The 19,984-nt window shown below is 40.8% G+C and overlaps 1 protein-coding gene and 1 long non-coding RNA gene across 3 annotated transcripts in view; both read left to right on the top strand.

Moving 5' to 3' along the window:
- Positions 1–3,498: 3,498 nt before the first annotated feature.
- The window catches only part of LOC113018417 (F-BAR and double SH3 domains protein 2-like), a 100,788-nt gene continuing 84,302 nt past the window's right edge, over positions 3,499–19,984 (top strand). The window contains exons 1-4 of one of the 2 annotated variants that reach the window (XM_080303222.1): positions 3,500–4,714; positions 6,628–6,711; positions 8,203–8,386; positions 8,471–8,953. In XM_080303222.1, coding sequence (XP_080159348.1) covers positions 4,613–4,714; positions 6,628–6,711; positions 8,203–8,386; positions 8,471–8,652 — 552 coding nt within the window. In that variant the 5' untranslated portion in view covers positions 3,500–4,612 and the 3' untranslated portion in view covers positions 8,653–8,953. Of the gene's footprint in view, positions 4,715–6,627; positions 6,712–8,202; positions 8,387–8,470; positions 8,954–19,984 lie in introns of those variants that run through there. The other variant, XM_080303220.1, reaches the window with a different exon arrangement.
- Positions 17,962–19,131, top strand: LOC113024603 (uncharacterized). Its single transcript, XR_013909827.1, has 2 exons — positions 17,962–18,850; positions 18,931–19,131. It is a non-coding gene; the product is annotated as an uncharacterized LOC113024603 (long non-coding RNA).

The raw sequence follows: 19,984 nt of genomic DNA, 5'->3' as shown, positions 1-19,984 counted from the left end.
CTAAGACTGCTTGGCTGCTGTAGCTTGTGTTTATGTTGAGAGTGACATCTGATTTAAAAGCAAGAAGCAAAAGCCACTGAGCACCATCAGTCAGCACAGAGGCAATGCTACAAATTTAAGGAATGAAGGTCAATTCTTTGTGTGTGTACATGCACAGAGCACATGTGCACACGGTTGTGCAGATTAACTCACAGATGTATATGACAACTCACGTTTGTGGCATTAACATTGTTTTCCAATCTTAAACAGAAACAGGAAGCTCCAACCCGGAGGGCGGTGCACTGTTGGACGGACCAATCGGAGTCTGCGCTGCGGGACTGTTTTGATCACGCGGACTGGGAAATGTTTCACGTGGCCGCCAGAGACATTGATGAATACACAGACTCAGTCTGTGGATTTATCAGGAAATGCGTGGAAGATGTCGTCCCATCCAGAACAGTCAAATCCTTCCCAAATCAAAAACCCTGGATTAACGGAGATGTTCGCGCGGCACTGGCGGCACGGAACACCGCCTTTGCCTCCGCGAACACATCGGACTACAAACACGCACATTACCAACTCCGGAAGACGATCAAAGCAGCCAAACGTGAGTACAGGGACAGGGTGGAGCAACAGTTTGACAACCCTCGGAGTATGTGGCAGGGACTAAACACGATCACAGACTTTAGAGGGAAAACCAGCACACCGCAGACCACGGCCTCTCTGTGTGAGGATCTAAACGTATTCTACGCTAGATTCGACACAGCGAACACCATGAGACCGGACAGTGTGCGCACCGCGGATGACGTCAGTGCGCACACTGTGTCTGAGGAGGATGTGCGGAAGTGCTTCAGGAAGGTGAACGCACGCAAAGCTACTGGTCCGGACGGGATTCCCGGCCGCGTCCTCAGGTCATGCGCGGCTCAGCTGGCTGGAGTGTTCACGCACATCTTCAACCTTTCCCTCTCTCTGTCTGTAGTCCCAGCCTGCTTCAAAATGGCCACCATCGTCCCTGTACCCAAATCCTCCACCATCTCCTCATTGAACGACTGGCGACCTGTAGCCCTGACCCCCATCGTAAGCAAATGCTTCGAGAAGCTGGTCAGGGACTTCATCTGCTCTGCACTACCCGACTCACTGGACCCTCTACAGTTTGCATACCGCCACAACAGGTCCACTGGTGATGCCATAGCCCTGACACTACACACTGCCCTGTCACACCTGGAGAAGAGAGACACGTATGTGAGGATGCTGTTTGTAGATTACAGCTCAGCATTCAATACCATCGTTCCCTCGAAGCTGGACAGGAAACTGCAGGATCTAGGACTGAGCAGCTCCCTCTGCAGCTGGATCCTTAGCTTCCTGTCTGACAGACGCCAGGTGGTCAGACTGGGCAGCATCACCTCATCCCCCATCACACTGAACACTGGTGCTCCACAGGGGTGTGTACTGAGCCCTCTCCTGTACTCACTCTACACCTACGACTGCACAGCCACTAACAGCTCCAACATCATTGTGAAGTTTGCGGACGACACTACAGTGGTGGGTCTTATCACCAACGGTGATGAGACGGCTTACAGGGAGGAGGTCAGCGCCCTGACCCACTGGTGTCAAGACAACCATCTCACCCTCAACGTCGCAAAGACAAAGGAGTTGATAGTGGACTTCCGGAGGTGCAGAGAAGTACACACCCCCATCACCATCAACGGCGCTGCTGTGGAGAGAGTGAGCAGCTTCCAGTTCCTTGGCGTACACCTGGCTGAGGATCTTACGTGGTCAGTACACACAAACAAAACAGTGAAGAAGGCGCAGCAGCGCCTCTTCTTTCTCAGGAGACTGAAAAGATTCGGCATGAGCCCCCGCATCCTCAGGACCTTCTATCACTGTGCCATTGAGAGCATCCTCACTGGATGCATCACCACCTGGTATGGCAACAGCACCGCCTACAACTGCAAAGCTCTCCAGCGAGTAGTGCGGTGCTCTGAACGGATAATTGGAGGTGAGCTTCCCTCCCTCCAAGACATCTACAGGAAGCGGTGCCTGAGGAAAGCGGGGAGGATCATCAAGGACTCCAGTCACCCCAGCCATAAACTGTTCAGACTGCTTCCATCAGGAAGGAGGTTCTGCAGCATCCGGTCCCGTACCAGCAGACTGAGAGACAGCTTTTTCCATCAGGCCATCAGACTGCTGAACACGTCGTAGACACCTCAGCTTCACTACTGGAACTTCAACATTATGCACTCCACACTGTATATAAATGCCACTTGTTTTGCACATATTCAACTCTGTATATTTTATATATTTTATTATTATTATTATTATTATTATTTTATTTTATTTTTTTACTATTTAATTTGTAAAAATGTGTATACACACACACACACACACACACACACACACGTAGGAAAATATTTAGTATACACATCCAGAAATGCATACACTATTATATATTGTACATATATTTATTAGTTTCAGGTTGGCCATTCTTGTATTTTGCTCGTTTGTGTTGTTGTGTTTGCACATCTCTGTTGCTTGTGGGGCTCGCACACAAGAATTTCACTCGCATGTGCTGTGCCAGTGTGCCTGCACATGTGATGTGACAATAAAAAGTGATTTGATTTGATTTAAATGTAATACATACATTTCCGTCATTGGCCATAATTCTTGCAAGGAAGGGACTCAAAGGTCACAAGTTATTAAATAAAATTAATTAAACACACCATTAAAAGAAGTTCACTATTCACTCCTTAAACGTCATAGCTAGCAGCAGTTATTTATATCTATGAAAGAGAGAGCTTAATTGTTTGATTAAGCTTGATTGGAATGTCAGCTCCACACTGTGGCTGGTTGATTAAATAAGTTGGGGGAGCAAAAGTAAAATGAGCTACTTGTGGGATACTATTTAACTTGGCTTGGGTAAGCTGCTCATTTTATGCTCATTTTACTTTTCAGATGGTGTCAAGCCTGGCAGTTTGGTGTAATTGTTAGCCTTGTAATTCATAGTAATATATTTCTCACACACAACCTCAACCTCTGCCTCTCCATGTGAGCAGAGACGCAGCAGCATCTTGTTTCTACAGGAAGCCTGATTAAAATGTTAGGCATTTATACGGTGTACAAGATTAAAGAATATAAAACTGATATTACTAAACCTGATTTCCTTCCATCTATTTTCTGCTGCTTATCTGAGTCCGGTCATGATGCCCAGACGTCCCCCTCCCCAGCCACCTACTCCTGCTCTTCCTGGAGAACAGTGAGCCGCCACTCTGGTGCCTTTCGGTGTAAACGAGTAGCTTTCCAAATAACTCAGCTCTTCATCGTGTTTCTAAGGCAGAGGTCAGACATCCTTCAGAAGATGCTCATTTGTGTCAGATTTTAGTCATAGGTAAAGGTATGACTGTAGACTGACGGGTAAATCAACAGGGATCAATACCCTGCTCCTCTTTTTTCCAATACAAGTTCCTCTATCAAATCATTTTTTGACACTTGAGTCAGCAGTCCAAGCAGAGATGACCAGAAGTTCCTTTTCCCACTTAAGTGGTATTTATGGTCACACAAATGCGTCTGACAACAGACAGGCAGCGAATACTGGGATACCACGGCGAGCCGGCCGAGATACATAATGTGTCCAGTGTGTGTTTGGTCTGCCCTTACCAGCTCGTCTAGGAGACATTCTGGAGGCCTCCTATTTCAGATGCCAGTCAAACCACCTACACTGGCTCCTTTCCTTTCTGTGAATGATCGCAGTTGAGGAGGAGAAGCTATGCTGTCCCCTGGTATGGTCTCCCCAAGGCAACTGGTTCTTGATGAGGGGCCAAACTTAAGTACAATTCAAAAGACCAAAGTTACTAGCCTGGGACCAGTACTGGGGAGGTTTCTTTGTTTTCCAGAACAGCTAATAGCTGTGCCCCATGAGTTCAGCTTAAAATATCCACACAGGTACTTCGTCCTCCCTCGGGTGGGCAGAGAGCTTTGTGGTCCAGGTTGTGGTCCAGTCCCCGGCTGCTTTAGCTGGCTTTAGAAAAAACCTGAAATTAGAATTAAAACTGTTTGTACCTTCACCTGTGTTACTTACAGTGATATGTTATGTCATTTGTTAACTGTCTCTTTAAGCTTTCAGCAGCTGGAGAGTTAAAAATAGTCTGTGTGAAAATAGGCAGGCGGTGAACTCGAGCCTGTGATACGTTTTTAATGTCAGGCTGTGACCACAAACACCAGAGTGGTCATCAGCATTCAGATCAGCTGATAGTAACCAGAAACGGCTTTATGGTCATTCTCTTAATTGTTATTGGCGTTTTCTTTTATTTGACTTGTTTAAAATAATAAAAAGCTGATTTGGGTTCATTTTATAAGCAAATCACATAACTTAATACAACAGAAATAAACTGACAGAGTAATGGAAAATAAAAAATTATAAATGTGGCCCAAAGCTACACGGATCACTGGCCACAATTCATTCAGCTGGAGGTCTTTTTTTTTTTCAAAGTTAATTTTAAATAGAAATAAATGTGGGCAAGAAATTAAAACTAAATAGGGAGCAAGCCTGAACCCTAAAGGCTTTACTAAGTGTTAATTATGCAGGTTTAGACATGGGCTGATTTGTAAGCTTGTGATAAACCTTAAATAAGTATATATGTATATTTTTGTCTGTTCCCTTGAAACGCATGCAGGTTCTGCAGGAGTTTCACCAGCAGCTGTTTGTGCAGAAGAACATGGCGTTCCAGCAAGCAGTACGGTAAATACTGATGTTTTTCTCTTTTTATTCATTATTAAATGCATAAAATATCACATGCGATTGCTTTTAGTGATTATTGGGGAAAATAAACTCGTATTTATTATGCATGGAATGAAATCCCCAACCTTAAAAATTTAGAACTTAACATGATTTCTCTAAAATGTTCAAGTAAAACTTGAAGAATAATTTTTGAAACTATTAAAATCCAAATCTCAAAGTGTTTGGGTTGCTTTTAATACAAATTTTGTAGCATAAAATAAGGTTCGTGTTTGACTAATTTAGTTGGCAGGAGGTGTTAATCAGTTTACCGGAAAATCAATTTCTACAGAAAAGTGAAGTGAAATGTGGATCCTTCAGGTTTGAACTGCACAGGTTGGAAACCACAGGTAAAATGCTGTAATGAACACAGATCAGAGGAGATTGTTGAGAAGTGGAACAAAGCTCAACAGATGACAGATTAATTTGTTTAGACAACAATCAATACAAAATCAGACGAGTGGAACAAGCAGCTCACGGGCATCCTGAAAGCTGAGCTGGCCGTGGCCACAAAAGCCCGGACTGGACTTGGCTCAGGACCTTGATGCTCAAAGCGGCTTTAGGCAGAGCAGATCCACCTTTTTGGTCCAGAGTTAAACATCTCAACAATACCAGATGCAGAAAAGATTTTTTTTTTTTAGACATTCATGATCACTGGAGTATGAAGCTTGAGAAGCTGGGTGATGACCTTTCCTCTAAATTGATACACAAGCAGGAAAAAATGTTCTAATTTTCTAAAAAATTGTAAGTAACAGACAAAGTAGCTCCATTGTTTGAGTGTCAATAATCTGTCTGCACTGAAATAAACAACTAATTTAAATAGATTTTAATCACAAAAGTGCTGCACACACATTATGGAACAGTCTGGGTAAGAAGTCAAAGCAGGAAACATAATAAGTCCTGCGTGATTGGTCTTTATCTTTGTTAGTCTGAACTATGAGCCTGAAGGCAGAACAGTGAACTTTGTACTGTACTCCTTGCCCTGCACAGGAACTTAGATTATTTCCCATTTTTAGTTTTTATTTACAGATGTGTCGTCTCATTTCCTCACCGTGGGACTATTTCCAGCTCGTGTTTGTTCCGACTTTATCAGACTGTTTATCTTCCTAAATAAATGCACAACCTCCACTTTTAATTAAATATTTGGATTGGACGTGGATCTTTAACATGTCACCAGGTGAAGGACTGGTGACATCCTTCAGAAGATGCTCATTTGTGTCAGATTTTAGTCATAGGTAAAGTTATGACTGTAGACTGACGGGTAAATCAACAGGGATCAATACCCTGCTCCTCTTTTTTCCAATACAAGTTCCTCTATCAAATCATTTTTTGACACTTGAGTCAGCAGTCCAAGCAGAGATGACCAGAAGTTCCTTTTCCCACTTAAGTGGTATTTATGGTCACACAAATGCGTCTGACAACAGACAGGCAGCGAATACTGGGATACCAGTTATAATTCTGACTTTGAAGTGAAGCCACTTTTTGTTTTGGCTGTTTTTAATCAGTTCCAGTCGTGTTTAACCCCCATTTAGATTTACTTTCCCAAACTTTGTGGCACTAATGATTCTGTGTCCAGGTTTAAAACACCTGCTCTTTGAATTTGTACAGAAATTCTAGTTTAAGTCTGAGTTTTGTGCTGCTTTGGAGTATTAGTTGTTTTATATTACCTGAGTCCTGAGTAAAGTGTGGTATAAATGCAGGCATGGTCTCAGTGTTTTCTTCAGTGTTCTGGCTGATGTTATTGAAGCCACAGTGAGCATTTTTGTCCGTTCACCAGTGTGGCGGTATTTGAAAAATATACATCACGGGTGAAATGAAGATGGTTAAACTGTTACATCGCAGCTTTAATTTGAATGAACGTGTTTGTCTGTCTGCAGGCTTCTCAGCCAGACGAGCTGACCATCGAGGAGCAGGAAATCTTGGAGGTCATCGATGATGGCGACATGGAGGACTGGGTCAAGGTACAAAAATAACACAAACACAGTTATGTAGCAGATGCACTCTCATGTTTGAGGGTTGGTTGTTTTGTGTATTAGTTCACTCTCTGGCTCTTAGACTGTTTGACAAACATTTAGTTTCAGTTTTTATAAGACCTCGCACCGGTACAGACTATCTACTGGACGTTTTAGTGTTTCTCTGGGATCAGTTGAACTGATGTGGCTTCAGGAATTAGAATAATTCAACTAAAATGCGTGCGGTGCATTGAGGCAGGTCAGGTTGGCCTGGGTGGTAGAAGCTCTGCTGAACATACAGACAAATCAAAAAATGTACAAATACACAGTTCTCTGCTTCTTTTTTTGGCCCTGCAGCCGTAAAGGGCTGATGGGAGATTCTCGTCACGCAGCCGGGCAGGCAGGTGGGCGGGCATGGCACCCAAGTTTGTGAATGCAATAATTCATGAATGAGGCAGTTTTTAAATTCATACCTTAAGTGCAGCTACTGAAAATCTGGACCAAATCCTGATTGATGGTGATCCAATCCTGCCTCAGCAGCGCTCCGGTTTGATCACAGTTTGTCAGCTTCTGCTTTTTAACAGCGGTTCGTGGACTCTTGATCAGTTTGAGATCTGCGGAGTGACCTGGTCATGGATATAAAATGTTAATTTGATGATCTCCCAGCTACTTAGTTGTCATTTTCACTTTGTTTTTCACAGACTGTTACAAAGTTGCTCCTGGACCTTTGGGAGAAAATTTGAGAAGTCTTTGAGGACATTTTTCGGGTGGTCAGTGGTGTCTACTTAAATGTAGAAATGTCAGCTGTGGATGCTCCCATCATTGTGTGAAGTCATTCTTTTATAAACGCCTCTGCAGAGCTGCTGGTGTGTAGTCATTGTGTACTTTGTGTGTGGTTGTTTTCAGATCATTTCCCTGAAGGAACATTGTGCATTGTTGCTGTTTTACTTTTGTTTATTGTGTAAGTCTGGCTTTCCTGTGAGCCATTGTGCAAATGTTCCACGTGTTGAGCCAATATTTTATGTATATTTACTTAGGTGATTATCTTTTCATATACAGATATAGTGTTTTAATGGGGTATTTATTTTAATGAATATAATCATACATAAAAATGTGAGCAATATCATTTATATAGATCTGTTTTAGTGCTGTGATTCCCCACAGCATGCCCCAACAGAGATCCCAATACCTCTGAGTGTTTTCAATCTGAATGAAAATAAGTAAGCAGCGGCAGGGGAGGCCACCGGTGTTCATGAAATCAAGCTTCATGAATTCAGCAGAGGCTTGTTTAGGATTTTAGATTTCTCGTTAATTCAGGAAGAGAGAACAAAAGCTCTCCTATTATTCTCTTTGTGGCTGTTATTAAATTCTGGCGACGATGCAGTGATATTGTTACAGCCCTACTCTTTACATCTGACTTTATTTTTTCTCATTAGGAGTTTTCCTGTTGAAACATTTTTGGCTGTTGTCATCGTCTGTGTGCATTGTCTGTGTTTCCAGGCCAGAAACCGTAGCGGACAGGTGGGCTACGTCCCGGAGAAATACCTGCAGCTGCCCTCCTCCAACAGCCTGCTGAGCATGCTGCAGTCGCTGGCCGCGCTGGACGCCCGATCCCATTCCTCCAGCAACTCCACCGAACCTGAAACCGAACTCCCAACCGGCTCCGTCAACGGAGACTCGAGGAGTGAGATCCGCCTCCACCAGATAATATCGGAGTTTTGATTTCCTGCTCTGTTTAATACCCTCGTTGCCACTGTCTGTGTTGCAGTTTCATTCGCAAAGGCTTTGTACGACTACGCGGGACAAACGGAAGATGAGCTGTCGTTCCCAGAAGGCGCCATCATCCCCATCCTGAGCAGAGAGACCCACGAGAACGATGGCTTCTGGGAGGGCGAGTTTAACGGCGTTGTTGGTGTAAGAGTTCAAATAATAGTTTGCAAAAGCTTGTGACTGCAAAATTGTGTCTGCCTAAGGGACAGTTTGTTCCAGGAGATAAGCGAGAAGATTAATAGGAAGCACCTGGCCTCCAGACGGAGAAGATGTCCTTTTAAATGTGTCAAAAGTCGTCAACAGAACATTTGTGGTTTTGAAACTTATGCCTGTGTTGTATCTGCTTGACGCATGAAGGTGCGTCATAAAAGTAAACCCTGATGGTATAAAACAACTGCTTGTGTATCATTGGGCGGAGATCGATGCTGTCTGTGGGCAGTGTTCATCTCCCCACGCGCGTGTTCATTAAAATCATTGTTTGACCGAAGCTCTTCTGGACCATTATTGTTTTGTGCTCACCCTCAATATTTGAACTCGTAACAAACAGCAATAACGGCAAAACATGTAATGGACGTGCTGGTCCACTAGACAACATCATGTTGATGTAAAGCTTTGGGTCTCTTATGCAAAGTAAAGAGGCTGAAATAAGGTGTCCATGAGTATCAGTTTTCAACATTCAGTATTAAGAGACAAAGACTGTACGGGTTGGGCCAGTCGTCAAGTCCTGGAGCAAAGTGAGCCTGCAAATCAATAAGATGCAAATCAGTTTATACCTTTCATATAATGTTTGAATTTGTTTATTCTGAGTTTTATTGTTCAGTTAGTTTCCACAGTTCATATATCATGTGTAATTTTTCATTAGTTTCAGTGTTTGTTTGTATTTTATTCTATTCATGATGGTTGTGTTGACAGATTTGTCCAAATTTAAAGCTATAGATGTGAACTTTTGGTTCCTTTGTAATAATTCCTGTATAATTAGTTTCAGTGTTTGTGAAGTGGGGAAGGAGGACCCAAAAGCAGGACTCGTGCGATGGACAGTGCTCTTTATTTACAGTGGAGTAAATAAGACAACACAATAATCTCTTGAGCTCCCTCGACTCCTGTGTCATGTCTTCACCCAAAACTCCGTGCTCTCTGCTCCGTGGCTGCTGTCCACCTGTGCTCCACTCTCCTCCTCCTGGGAAAAAAAACAACAGAGGCAGCCGTCAGGACACCATGCCGCCTAATCAACAAAAAACAGTCCCAGTCTAAATAATCTAAAAGACCAACCACGGCTCCAGTGATGGCAACACACAGTTCTAGTGACCAACCCAGTGGGCGGCACTCGAGACGAAGCAGTTCAGGTGGCCTGCATACATTTAGTATCAGGCTTTACAAAAAAAAGTATCAACTATGTTAGGATCCATGTTCATCATGTGTGATGTGTGTTTACATTTGAAGGTGTTTGTGGATTTGTCACCTCTCTTCAAGGTGTGGTTTGTGTTTGATGCTGAAACAGATAAAGACTGCTGATTGGCTGAAGTAGGGTCCAATAAAAATTGTTTGGTTGTTGGTTTGGGCACTGCTCAGGTCCACATTAAATAAACTGCTGCTCATGTGTGTTTGTAGGTTCTCAGTCATCCAGGTCATGGTTGTCTAAGGAGCCTGGAAAGAAAGCGACTTTACTTCTTTAAGGTTCTGGATGATGTTTAACTTCTGATCCAAGAAGCTTCTTCAGTTGATGTGCTTCCTTTGCTCATTTTCCACCTCTGCACAGTTTCGTTTGATGACAGTGCAGTGCAGTTCTCCCAAACATACAACAGAGGGCGCTATGCACATTCACTGAAGTGCAGAAAAATACAAGTGGAGGAGGAAACAAACAGCAGCATCAAGAGAGAAAACTGAAGTGTTCAAAGCGAGTTACTTTAGTCTCTTATTGTAATATTAATCGACATCTAAACATCACGTTGATGCTTCATGTTTGACTTCCGTGTCCTTTTACTGCTCAGTTGGAAAATATTGATGCAATTTAAAAGAAGAGGAGAAGAGTAATTTCTCTGTACTACTTCAAAAGTAATTTGAAAGCACTGCCTCATATGGAAAATGAATCATGATGAAATCCTGAAACAAATAGTGTTTGTGAATATGAAGAGTTTAGTTTTCAGTTTGGTCTTAGAAGTATAAAAATGCAGGACTGAAGACAAGATGGAAATGATGTGTTATGAGAAATAAAACACATATGTCGCTATGTACTATAATTTTATTTTGTTTATTTTTTGTTCTTGTAGGTTTTTTGCTTTAGTGTAAATTTTGAAAGCACTGCTTTTAGTTTGAAAATTGGATTCAGTGTTCAGAGTTCGGACAAAACAATGGACGGTTTCAAGAAATGTATTTTATCAACAAAACTTATTTTGATGGTTACTGTATTTATTTTAATGCCCTCAGTGCAGTGATTGAAAAAAAGTTCATCTGACACCAATGAGCCAACAGCCTCCACGTAAACATTTCTTTTTTTCTTTCTTTTTTTTTTAAACAGGGTTTAATCAGCGCTGACATACAGACATTTATGCGCTGGGTATAACAGACATGCTCACCGTGTGAAAGGACCGCGGATGTCTTGGAGCAGAGAAACATGCTGTATTGTTGTTTTTCTTTATTGCATAAGCAGCGCCCGACTGTCAGAAACGCTCTGTGCGGGTAGCAAAGTCGGCTCCAACGCACCTGCAGGCATCCATTTGAAAGAAAGGTGTCGCTGCGGCTAGGCTCTCGGGATAGTCAGACTTTTATTTATATTTGCGGCATTCTGGTGCGTTAAAACTAGCAGCCTCTGTGTCCCGCTTGGATCATCATTCTGAAAATTCAGATATTTAAATAAAATGATGAATCGGCGAGTGATGAGGAGCCACGTAGATCCTAAAATCAGGTTTGATTAAATTAAACTCTTATGAACAGTGATGACGCGTTCCAAACAAACGATGCTTTCTACATGGCCAAATTGTGTGCTAACTACCTCACAGCGCTGTGTCCGGGGTCCGAAAAAAAAAGTTAAAACGATATACCTTGCGAAAGTTGTGAAGTGCTGAGGAAAATACTGTGTGTCTGATGGGGTGTTTTTATATAGGTGGACTTGGTTTCAGTTGACCTCTGACATGGAGAGATGAAAAGAGCAGTTTGTAAAGAAAAAAGGTGGAAACTATGGAACTACAGTTGGGATGTGTGTGCTGGGATGCTCTTGATAAGTATGCAGCTTTTATTGTTTTATGACTTGTTTTGCTGACTGTTGGGGCCCTACCTGTAACCCCCTCTGTCTAATCATCAAGTCTTACTGTTGCAGTGCGTTTGTGTGGCTACTAGACAATTATAGGTTGTATTAAAGCAGGGGTGTCAAACTCAAATACACAGTGGGCCAAAATTCAAAACTGGAACAAAGTCGTGGGCTAACATTAATATTTATTGAAAAAAAAATCTTCCTCCAGATATAAGAATGAATATTTTCTTATGGACTCAAATAAGTTTTGCTGGAAACCTGAATATGGAACAAGCAAAGCTTAATACTAAACAATATATATATTAGCTGTATAATACCAGTAGGCCAGCTCTAATAGTAATTTGGTATGGCTTCGCGGGCCAAATGTAATTAGGCTGCGGGCCAGAGTTTGACACCTGTGTATTAAAGGAACATTGGGGGGTCGATACAGTGCTATTGTGGCTAGTTAAGAATGTGGTTTTTAGAAGTATCACAAGAAAAGTTTATTTCTAAAGGGATACATGTTGTTTGTGGTACTCTGTTTTAAAAACTATTAGCCTCTGTGTCTTTCAGAGCACAAAAGAAAAGTGAAATGCTCCTAAACTAGTTATATTACTACTGAGGTTGAGGCAGTAACAAAGTTCTTTAAATCATCAGGCAAGAAAATCCAGAAACCTTGGGTTAGCCGTGGCTATCCGGGTCATCTGAGCCCGAATAGCCTCCTTCTCCTCCTCCTGCACAGGAAATAATCCAAAGTCCGTTAAATTCAAAAGAGTCACTGAAATAAATGTCTGCTGGGTAAAACACGGTCAGGTTAAAAGCGAGCCGTTTAATGTGGCTGATAAACGAGTACAAAAACAAAAGGCAGATGCACACAAGAAAGAACCTAACTAGAAGTAAACTGGGAAAACTAAATGCAAAGAACAAAACCTTGAACGTTGCAAAAACATAAACATGGACACTCCTGGAGACATGGAACAACAGACAACCTGACAAAGAATGAACAGAAACACACAGAATAAATACACACAAGGGTGATTAGGGGGAAGTGGAAACACATGGGGAAACAGCTGACACTACTCTGACATAAGGAGACAAAGGAAGCAAAGCTGACTACACTGAAATAGGACACAGACCTTCAAAATAAAACAGGAAACATGAGACGCAGACAAGACAATATAAACTTGATAACATAAGAGGGCAAAGGGAGACTAAAACACAGGGGTAGAAGACACAAGAGGAATCTAAATAAACAAATGAGCTTAGATAACCTGATGAACTTAAAAATAAACCATAAACATCAAAAATAAACTAAAACTTAAAACGCTGGGTCAAAAGACCCAGGATCGTGACAGTGGGAGGTTGAAGCTGCCACAGGGCAAAAGCAGGACAGGCTGCCAGTTTATCACAGGGCTAACACAATATATGTGATAGAAAATCAACTGAAATGTTTGATATTTATTTATAATAATAAGAGAATAACTACTATTTATAATAATATTATAGTTGTTATTATAAATATGTGTATATTTTTTATAACACCCAACATAAAAGGCTTCTTTCCAAACCTGAGCTGTTTCAGACGCTTCTTGAAATTCTGACTTCTCTGAACTCAAATTCAAAAACAAATTCAAAATACAAATACAAATTCAAATTTTATTTGTCACGTACACAGTCATACACAGTACGATATGTAGTGAAATGCTTGGACAACTGCTCGTGACCTAAAGAAAACAAAAAAAGGAAAAGGCTATGAATAAGATAGGAAATAAATATGAAAAATTAAAAAGGGTAAATTTAACTAGGAAGGAATAGAATATAAATTAAGGTTAAAAATGAAATAACTGTACAACACAAATTAGAATGAAGGGTAAATTTAACTGGGAAGAATAAGATAAAGATAAATATATAAATTAAAGTTGAAAATAAAATAACTGTACAACAAAATACACAATATAGAACTATATAAGAATGTATGAAGAAATCTAAATATAAATAAATATATACACAATAACAGCAGCTGTACAAGTATTAACCGGAAATGAAGAATATAGTGACCAGTGTTGTGCAAAACCAAAGTCCAGAAAGTCCAGTGTGTGTGTAAGAACTGTATGTGTGGGTCAGTACTGTGTGGTGGTGTGATTGAGAGACCGTATCGCCTGCGGGAAGAAGCTCCTCCTCAGTCTCTCTGTGTTGGTCTTCAGGGAGCGGAATCGCTTTCCTGACCTCAACAGAGAGAACAGTCTGTTGTTGGGATGGCTGAGGTCCTTCACGATCTTCCTGGCCTTGGTCCAGCACCGAACTCAGTGTAAGGTGTCTGCTCCCTCACTGTGGCTGTGCCTGGAAGTACTTCTGCTTCTTGTCTTCCCCTAATGCAGCTTTAAAGTATTAAGTATGAAGCAACAGTGCTTCTCTTTGCGCCTCTGAAATCTGTGTTCTCTCTACTGATAAACAAAAGAAACAATGTAAAATGTATTAATAAATCAGTAACAAAAATATAGCGTAGAAGGTAAGTAGAGATTTTCATACCATCTTCAAGCCTAATGCTTTTAAGTCCCACACTCAATGCAGCCTGACTCAAAACCTGATTCTAAATGGTTCAGCACAGACACAGACTCGCTGACTTTTTATAGTCACTCTATAAATGCTGTCCATTTAAATCATCACTTGTAAACACTGCCGTATCCACCGGAGATCAGTGAGAATGGATTCTGGAGTCTTCCCATCCTCCTGTTAGTGATCCTCCATCTGAATGGATGATAACAACCTTCTGAACTGACTAGCAGGTGTAGAAAGCCCGACTAGCCCATATCTATGGGACTGATCACTGCTGATAAACCCACTAAATGGATGGATAAGAGCTCTGGTCACATTTGGAGTTGGGCCACAGCTCTGCACAGTGGCTGCCAAATGGTCGTCTTCTATTGTGAAATTCAGCACAGCAGACAAGAAATAGCACATTATGACACAGTATGATGGAAAGGCAAATAAGAAAAGTGTGTAAATTAATAGATTCAACTCATGTTTTACTTTACATTTTGACAGCATGACTGCTCTTCCCTTCCATCAAGTACATTTTTCCACTTCTAGAATCCCTAGAAGCTAGAAACACAAAACAAGGCTACGTCCACACGTACACGGGTGTTTTTGAAAACGGAGATTTTCCGTTTTCGGTTTTTTTAAAAATCCCGTCCACACGTAAAAGCCAAAGACGAAGGAAAACGCTGCTAGGAACATGCCAAAGCAGCAGATGGCGCTATATTCCTATCCATGTAGAAATGTTGGCCAATCAGAAGTCAGCCTGGGTGGGAAAGAGTAAACAAAGATGGCGCATAGAAGCAGAACTGAGTCCTATGTGTGGAGGGACAGTAACTGTGTAAGCATTTAAACACTGCAGAGAGTAAAATGAACAGTAATGGTATTTTGTGTAAGTCCGCCATTGTAGAAATTCATTTCACCGAAACAATAACCTGGCGCACAGTGTGACGTCAAAAAATGCGCACACCTTTGACGCTGCGTTTTCTCCGTTTTTCTCGTCCACACGTAAACGCAAAAACTGAGTTTTCAAAAATATCCACCCTGGCTGGAGTTTTTAAAAATCTCCGTTTTCAGTGACCGAAAACACCGTTTACGTGTGGACGAAAGGTGCGAACGCATAGAAAAATCTGCGTTTTCAAAAATACCCGGGTACGTGTGGACGTAGCCCAAGATACTGCTGTTATTATTAAATAGTTTCAATTTGTTTCTTAGTTTATTTGTGATTTAAATTTTCACCTTTCATCTTTATGCTTAGTTTGTTCTGGTTACTTTGAATTTTGTAGCCTCGAGCTTATTTCTCAGACTATCTCCTTTTGTAATTTGTAAAAATAGTTCAGTGAGTTTATTTTCCTCCATTGTCCTGCGTTCTGTGTCACGTCTGTGTTTCTGTTCTTGCACACCAAGTTACTTATTGTGTTAGTCTGTTGTCTCTTGTGGTTTTTATTTTGTTTTACGTCGCTTGTCTCGTTTTCTTATTTAGGTTCAGCTGCCCTCCCAGGTGTCTCCTGTTTGTCCTGAGCTCCTTGTGTATTTACTCCCTCAGTTTGTCTTAATTGGTTGCTGTGTCCTCCCTCTCTGTATTGTTTCCTTCCTCAGTGTTTCCCTGGTTTTGCTAGTATCCAGTTTCCCTGCTGCTGCCCTGCCACTGTGTTTTTGTATTTTTTGCTACTGCATTGAAGCTGATCTTTGAGTTCATCCTTTGTCTCCTGAGTTCTGCATTTGGGTCCATATTTGAAATATATTTGAAAAACTAACTCTGTAGGTGCTCACACGCCACTGCACGCTCATGCATGTGTGGGAAAGAAAGAGAAAGAGAGAAATACTGCTACAAGCTAGTTCAGAAATCAGAAAGGGTTTTATTGCCAAATGTTGAGCAGGTTTACAACATTAGGAAATTGCTGCGGTGCTTCAGTGCAAACATACTGTTATAAATTACGTTTAAATAGACATGAAAATAAAAATAAGAGTAAGAATTAAAAGTGCTAAGTAGATAGATATATACATGATATATACATGAGTGCAGGTGGTGATCAGTGCCAAACATGGAATGATGCAGTGAACACAGCGTAGGGTCATGTGTTAGTGGTGGGAACAGTCATACGGTTATTGTTCATGTGTCCGACAGCAGAGGGGAAGAAACTGTTCTTATGGCGAGAGGTTTTGGTGCGAATGGACCGGAGCCTCCTGCCTGAGGGGAGCAGGTCAAACAGACTGTGTCCAGGGTGAGAAGGGTCAGCTGTGATCCGAGCTGCACGCCCCAGTGTCCTGGAGGTGTACAGGTCCTGCAGAGATGGGAGTCTGCAGCCAATCACCTTCTCAGCAGAGCGCACAACACGCTGCAGTCTCTGTTTGTCCCTGATAGTGGCTCCAGCGTACCACACGGTGATGGAGGAGGTGAGGATGGACTCGATGATTGCAGTGTAGAATTGCGTCATCGTCCGTGTTGGCAGGTTGAATTTCTTCAGCTGCCTCAGGAAGTACATCCTCTGCTGGGCTTTCTTAATGACGGAGGTGATGGTGGGCTCCCACTTCAGGTCCTGGGTGATGGTGGTGGTAGTTGTGATAAATGGTAGTTTAAATTGTGTCCAGGTAATGAACCATTAAATCTCCTCTTGCACCATCTGAATCTCTCTGCAATCACATCACATAGTATGCATATTTTAATTTATACAGCCAAATATCACAAATCTGACCTTAAGGTCTTTGCCACCTGGACACACACACACCAACCGCTCTGAAGAAGCTTAGAGTGGATTTGGAAATAGACACCTGAGGTGAAAGAATTCAATTGATTAAAGTTGTGCTATTATTAAAAAGGTAACAATATCAAGATATGATCCAGGATGAAGTGAAACAACTTCTTAGGTTATGTACTTATTGATTATCAATAATTAACAATGAATATGTTTATTTTACAACCATGCAAACATGACTGATTAACCTGCATGGGGAAAAACTGAATATTGAGTATTAACAACTAAGAGTGCAATAAGTGACCACTGAAAGAGGCCCACACAAAAAGTTTTAAGGCTGTAAGACAGCTGTATGTCACAGAACAATGAACTTCATTTTGAGCTTACTCATAATCAAATAGCATTTCATATCTTTGTTCACTAAGGCAGGAAAACAGCCTCAAGGTTTTGTACTGAGTGAATGAGACATTGTGGATTCGTTTCTGTCAAACATCGGTGTTCAATGTTGTCACTTATGGAAGTGCAATAACGATATGTACAAGACAAATAAAAGAAAAGAAATTGTTATATCAAGTGAGCCAATATCACATTAACTGAACAACTGATGTTTCATGCTTTTTTTATACTGCTTTTATAAAAAGTTTGAGACAGACCCTAATGAGCTACTGAAGCAAATAAATAACTGTCACTGAGCTTTGCATCTATATCACTGAAAAAGGCAAAGAGTTTGTGAAACAGAACAATTGGGACTGCGAGTATAGTTGCTGCACAATATGTTGTTCAGGTGGTAAGCCAACCATCTGTAAGTATATTACTCTTCTCTCAGGTTTCACGGTGTGCACAGAGGTGGATTTGCACAAGAGAATCTTTCACGACCATAGCTGTGAGAAAAATGATCGTCTGTATCACGTGCACATAACTCTGACCCATGGAACACATTACCATCATCTATGTGGCGGCTCTCTGATCCACAGCCAGTGGGTTCTAACTGCAGCTCACTGCTGGAAAGATCAACCTGGATGGTGAAATATGTATTTTTCTTGTTTAGTTGGTTGGTTTTTTAAACTTCCAGGAAGAGCAAAAAAATGTAGCAACATCTGTAGTCTATGAACAAAATGACATCATGCTTTTGAAGTTACAAACCCCCATTAGTGACTGCAGAGCTTCTTTATTAACAATAATGTAACTGAGACTTGAATATTGAGCAGAGGGTTCTGGTTTTGATTTTAGGTACCTGCTTAGGAGCTACATCCATGATCTATAATAACTGACAATAAAACACGAGCATGAGGAAATGGAAGGAAATGTAATGTTTTAATAAAATGTTTGAATCTGAAAAGATTAGCTGACTTAGAGTGAACTGGAAATACTCAGCCTGCAGACATGGAGATGGAATTTTATTTATTTTTTAATTTGTAGGATGGATGTCATTCAGATTGCAGGCCATGGTGGCTATACGGTTGATGTAAACTCCAACAAACGTAAGACCAGTATTGTTTTGATTATTTCACAATTTTTTAGTTTATATTATACTTTGATTTTGTCTTGTGTGCCTGTTATAGTTACTTTTTCATTTTATTTGAAAACTGTGATGACATAAAGTATTTATTTCATTTTTTTGTGGATATACTGTCAATTTCCCTCCTTTTTAAATGCTGCTCAGCTTCTTTTAAAGAACACATTTTGTTCCAGAAATGAGGCAAAGCATGTTTCTTTCAATATCTGATTTCCTTGCATGAAACATGCAGTAGCTTTTGTTATTTTCCTTTTTTCTCTAGTCCCTGATGAACCGCCTCATCTCCAGTGTGCAAAGATGCATGTTGTTGAGTGTGAGCTTAACCTCCATCCATGTAATTCAGCATTCTTATGGCCAAATGGAAACACGATGTGTTACAAAGAACCTCGAGTGGACATATGTAAGGTGAGTTACCATGCTGCCAACATTTTATCTGTATCATTATCAGATGTTTTGGTACAAAATATTTATGTTTTCTCTCTCAGGGTGATTCTGGTGGTGGAGTGATGGCCAAAAACAACAAGATTCATGGTGTGCATGTTGGTGGTTGTGAACCTGCCTGTACCGGACCAACTATTTCTCTGAAGGTCTGCTCTTACATTGGTTGGATAAATCAAGTCATTACACGGAGTAATGGAAAATAATAAAATTAAAATAACATTCAAAATAAACAGTCCGCTCTGCAAGAAGCTGCTTCGGTGTGAATTGTTTCTACATGTGAACTTTCGATTGTTAAAATATAAATATGTCATGTGTGTTTTCAATGTAGTTTCAGGCATCAAGTAGATCATTCAGTTGTTCAGAAACTGTGAAGTTTGCATGAAGGTTGTTGGGTCCTTTTTGCCAGATGATATTAAGTACAATTACTACAGTAAAGTACAAATGTAAGGAATTTGTACTTTATTTTATTTTATTTGGTCTTTCCATCACATTTGTGGCTTCTTCTCCGCTGCTTCTAAGTGGAAATTGGTACATTTAACTTCACTACAAATATCTGACATCTTTAGTTGTTATTTTACAGATGAAGATTTGTGCTCATGAAACACATGAAGTACAATTTTGTTTCTGTAGTTGATCAATCAGTTATTTGACTTGCATGAATTTAGCAACTATTATTATATGTTTAATCTTTAAAAGTACTTACTGTTGATATTATTTTCTGTAAATTGTTCAAAATCATAAATGTGTGAGAAGCACTCAATCAGGGGCGACTCCAGCATCAAACCTTTAGGAGGGCTCAGCTCAGTCTTAATGTCATGCTTTTAGTGTTGCCTTCAAAAGAAATGTAATTTTTGGATGACCTACAGCAGTGTCTAAGAATAACAGATTTTAATATAATACATCAGCTTTACGGTGGTCACTTTAGTTTAAAACCCGATGCAATGGCACAGTCATGTTGACCAGTAAATTTCAAAAACAGTTTAAGAAAAAGCAGATCAGAGGAGAAACCTGCACGGCATTGTTTCAGTCTCTTAACCACATAGAGGCCAGTCCACCAAATCATCAAGTATTTAAAGTACCATTATACAATACAGACAG

This window comes from Astatotilapia calliptera, chromosome 6 (assembly GCF_964374335.1).
Source record: "Astatotilapia calliptera chromosome 6, fAstCal68.1, whole genome shotgun sequence".
Lineage (NCBI taxonomy): Eukaryota > Metazoa > Chordata > Actinopteri > Cichliformes > Cichlidae > Astatotilapia > Astatotilapia calliptera.
This window is presented reverse-complemented; position numbering and strand designations above follow the sequence as displayed.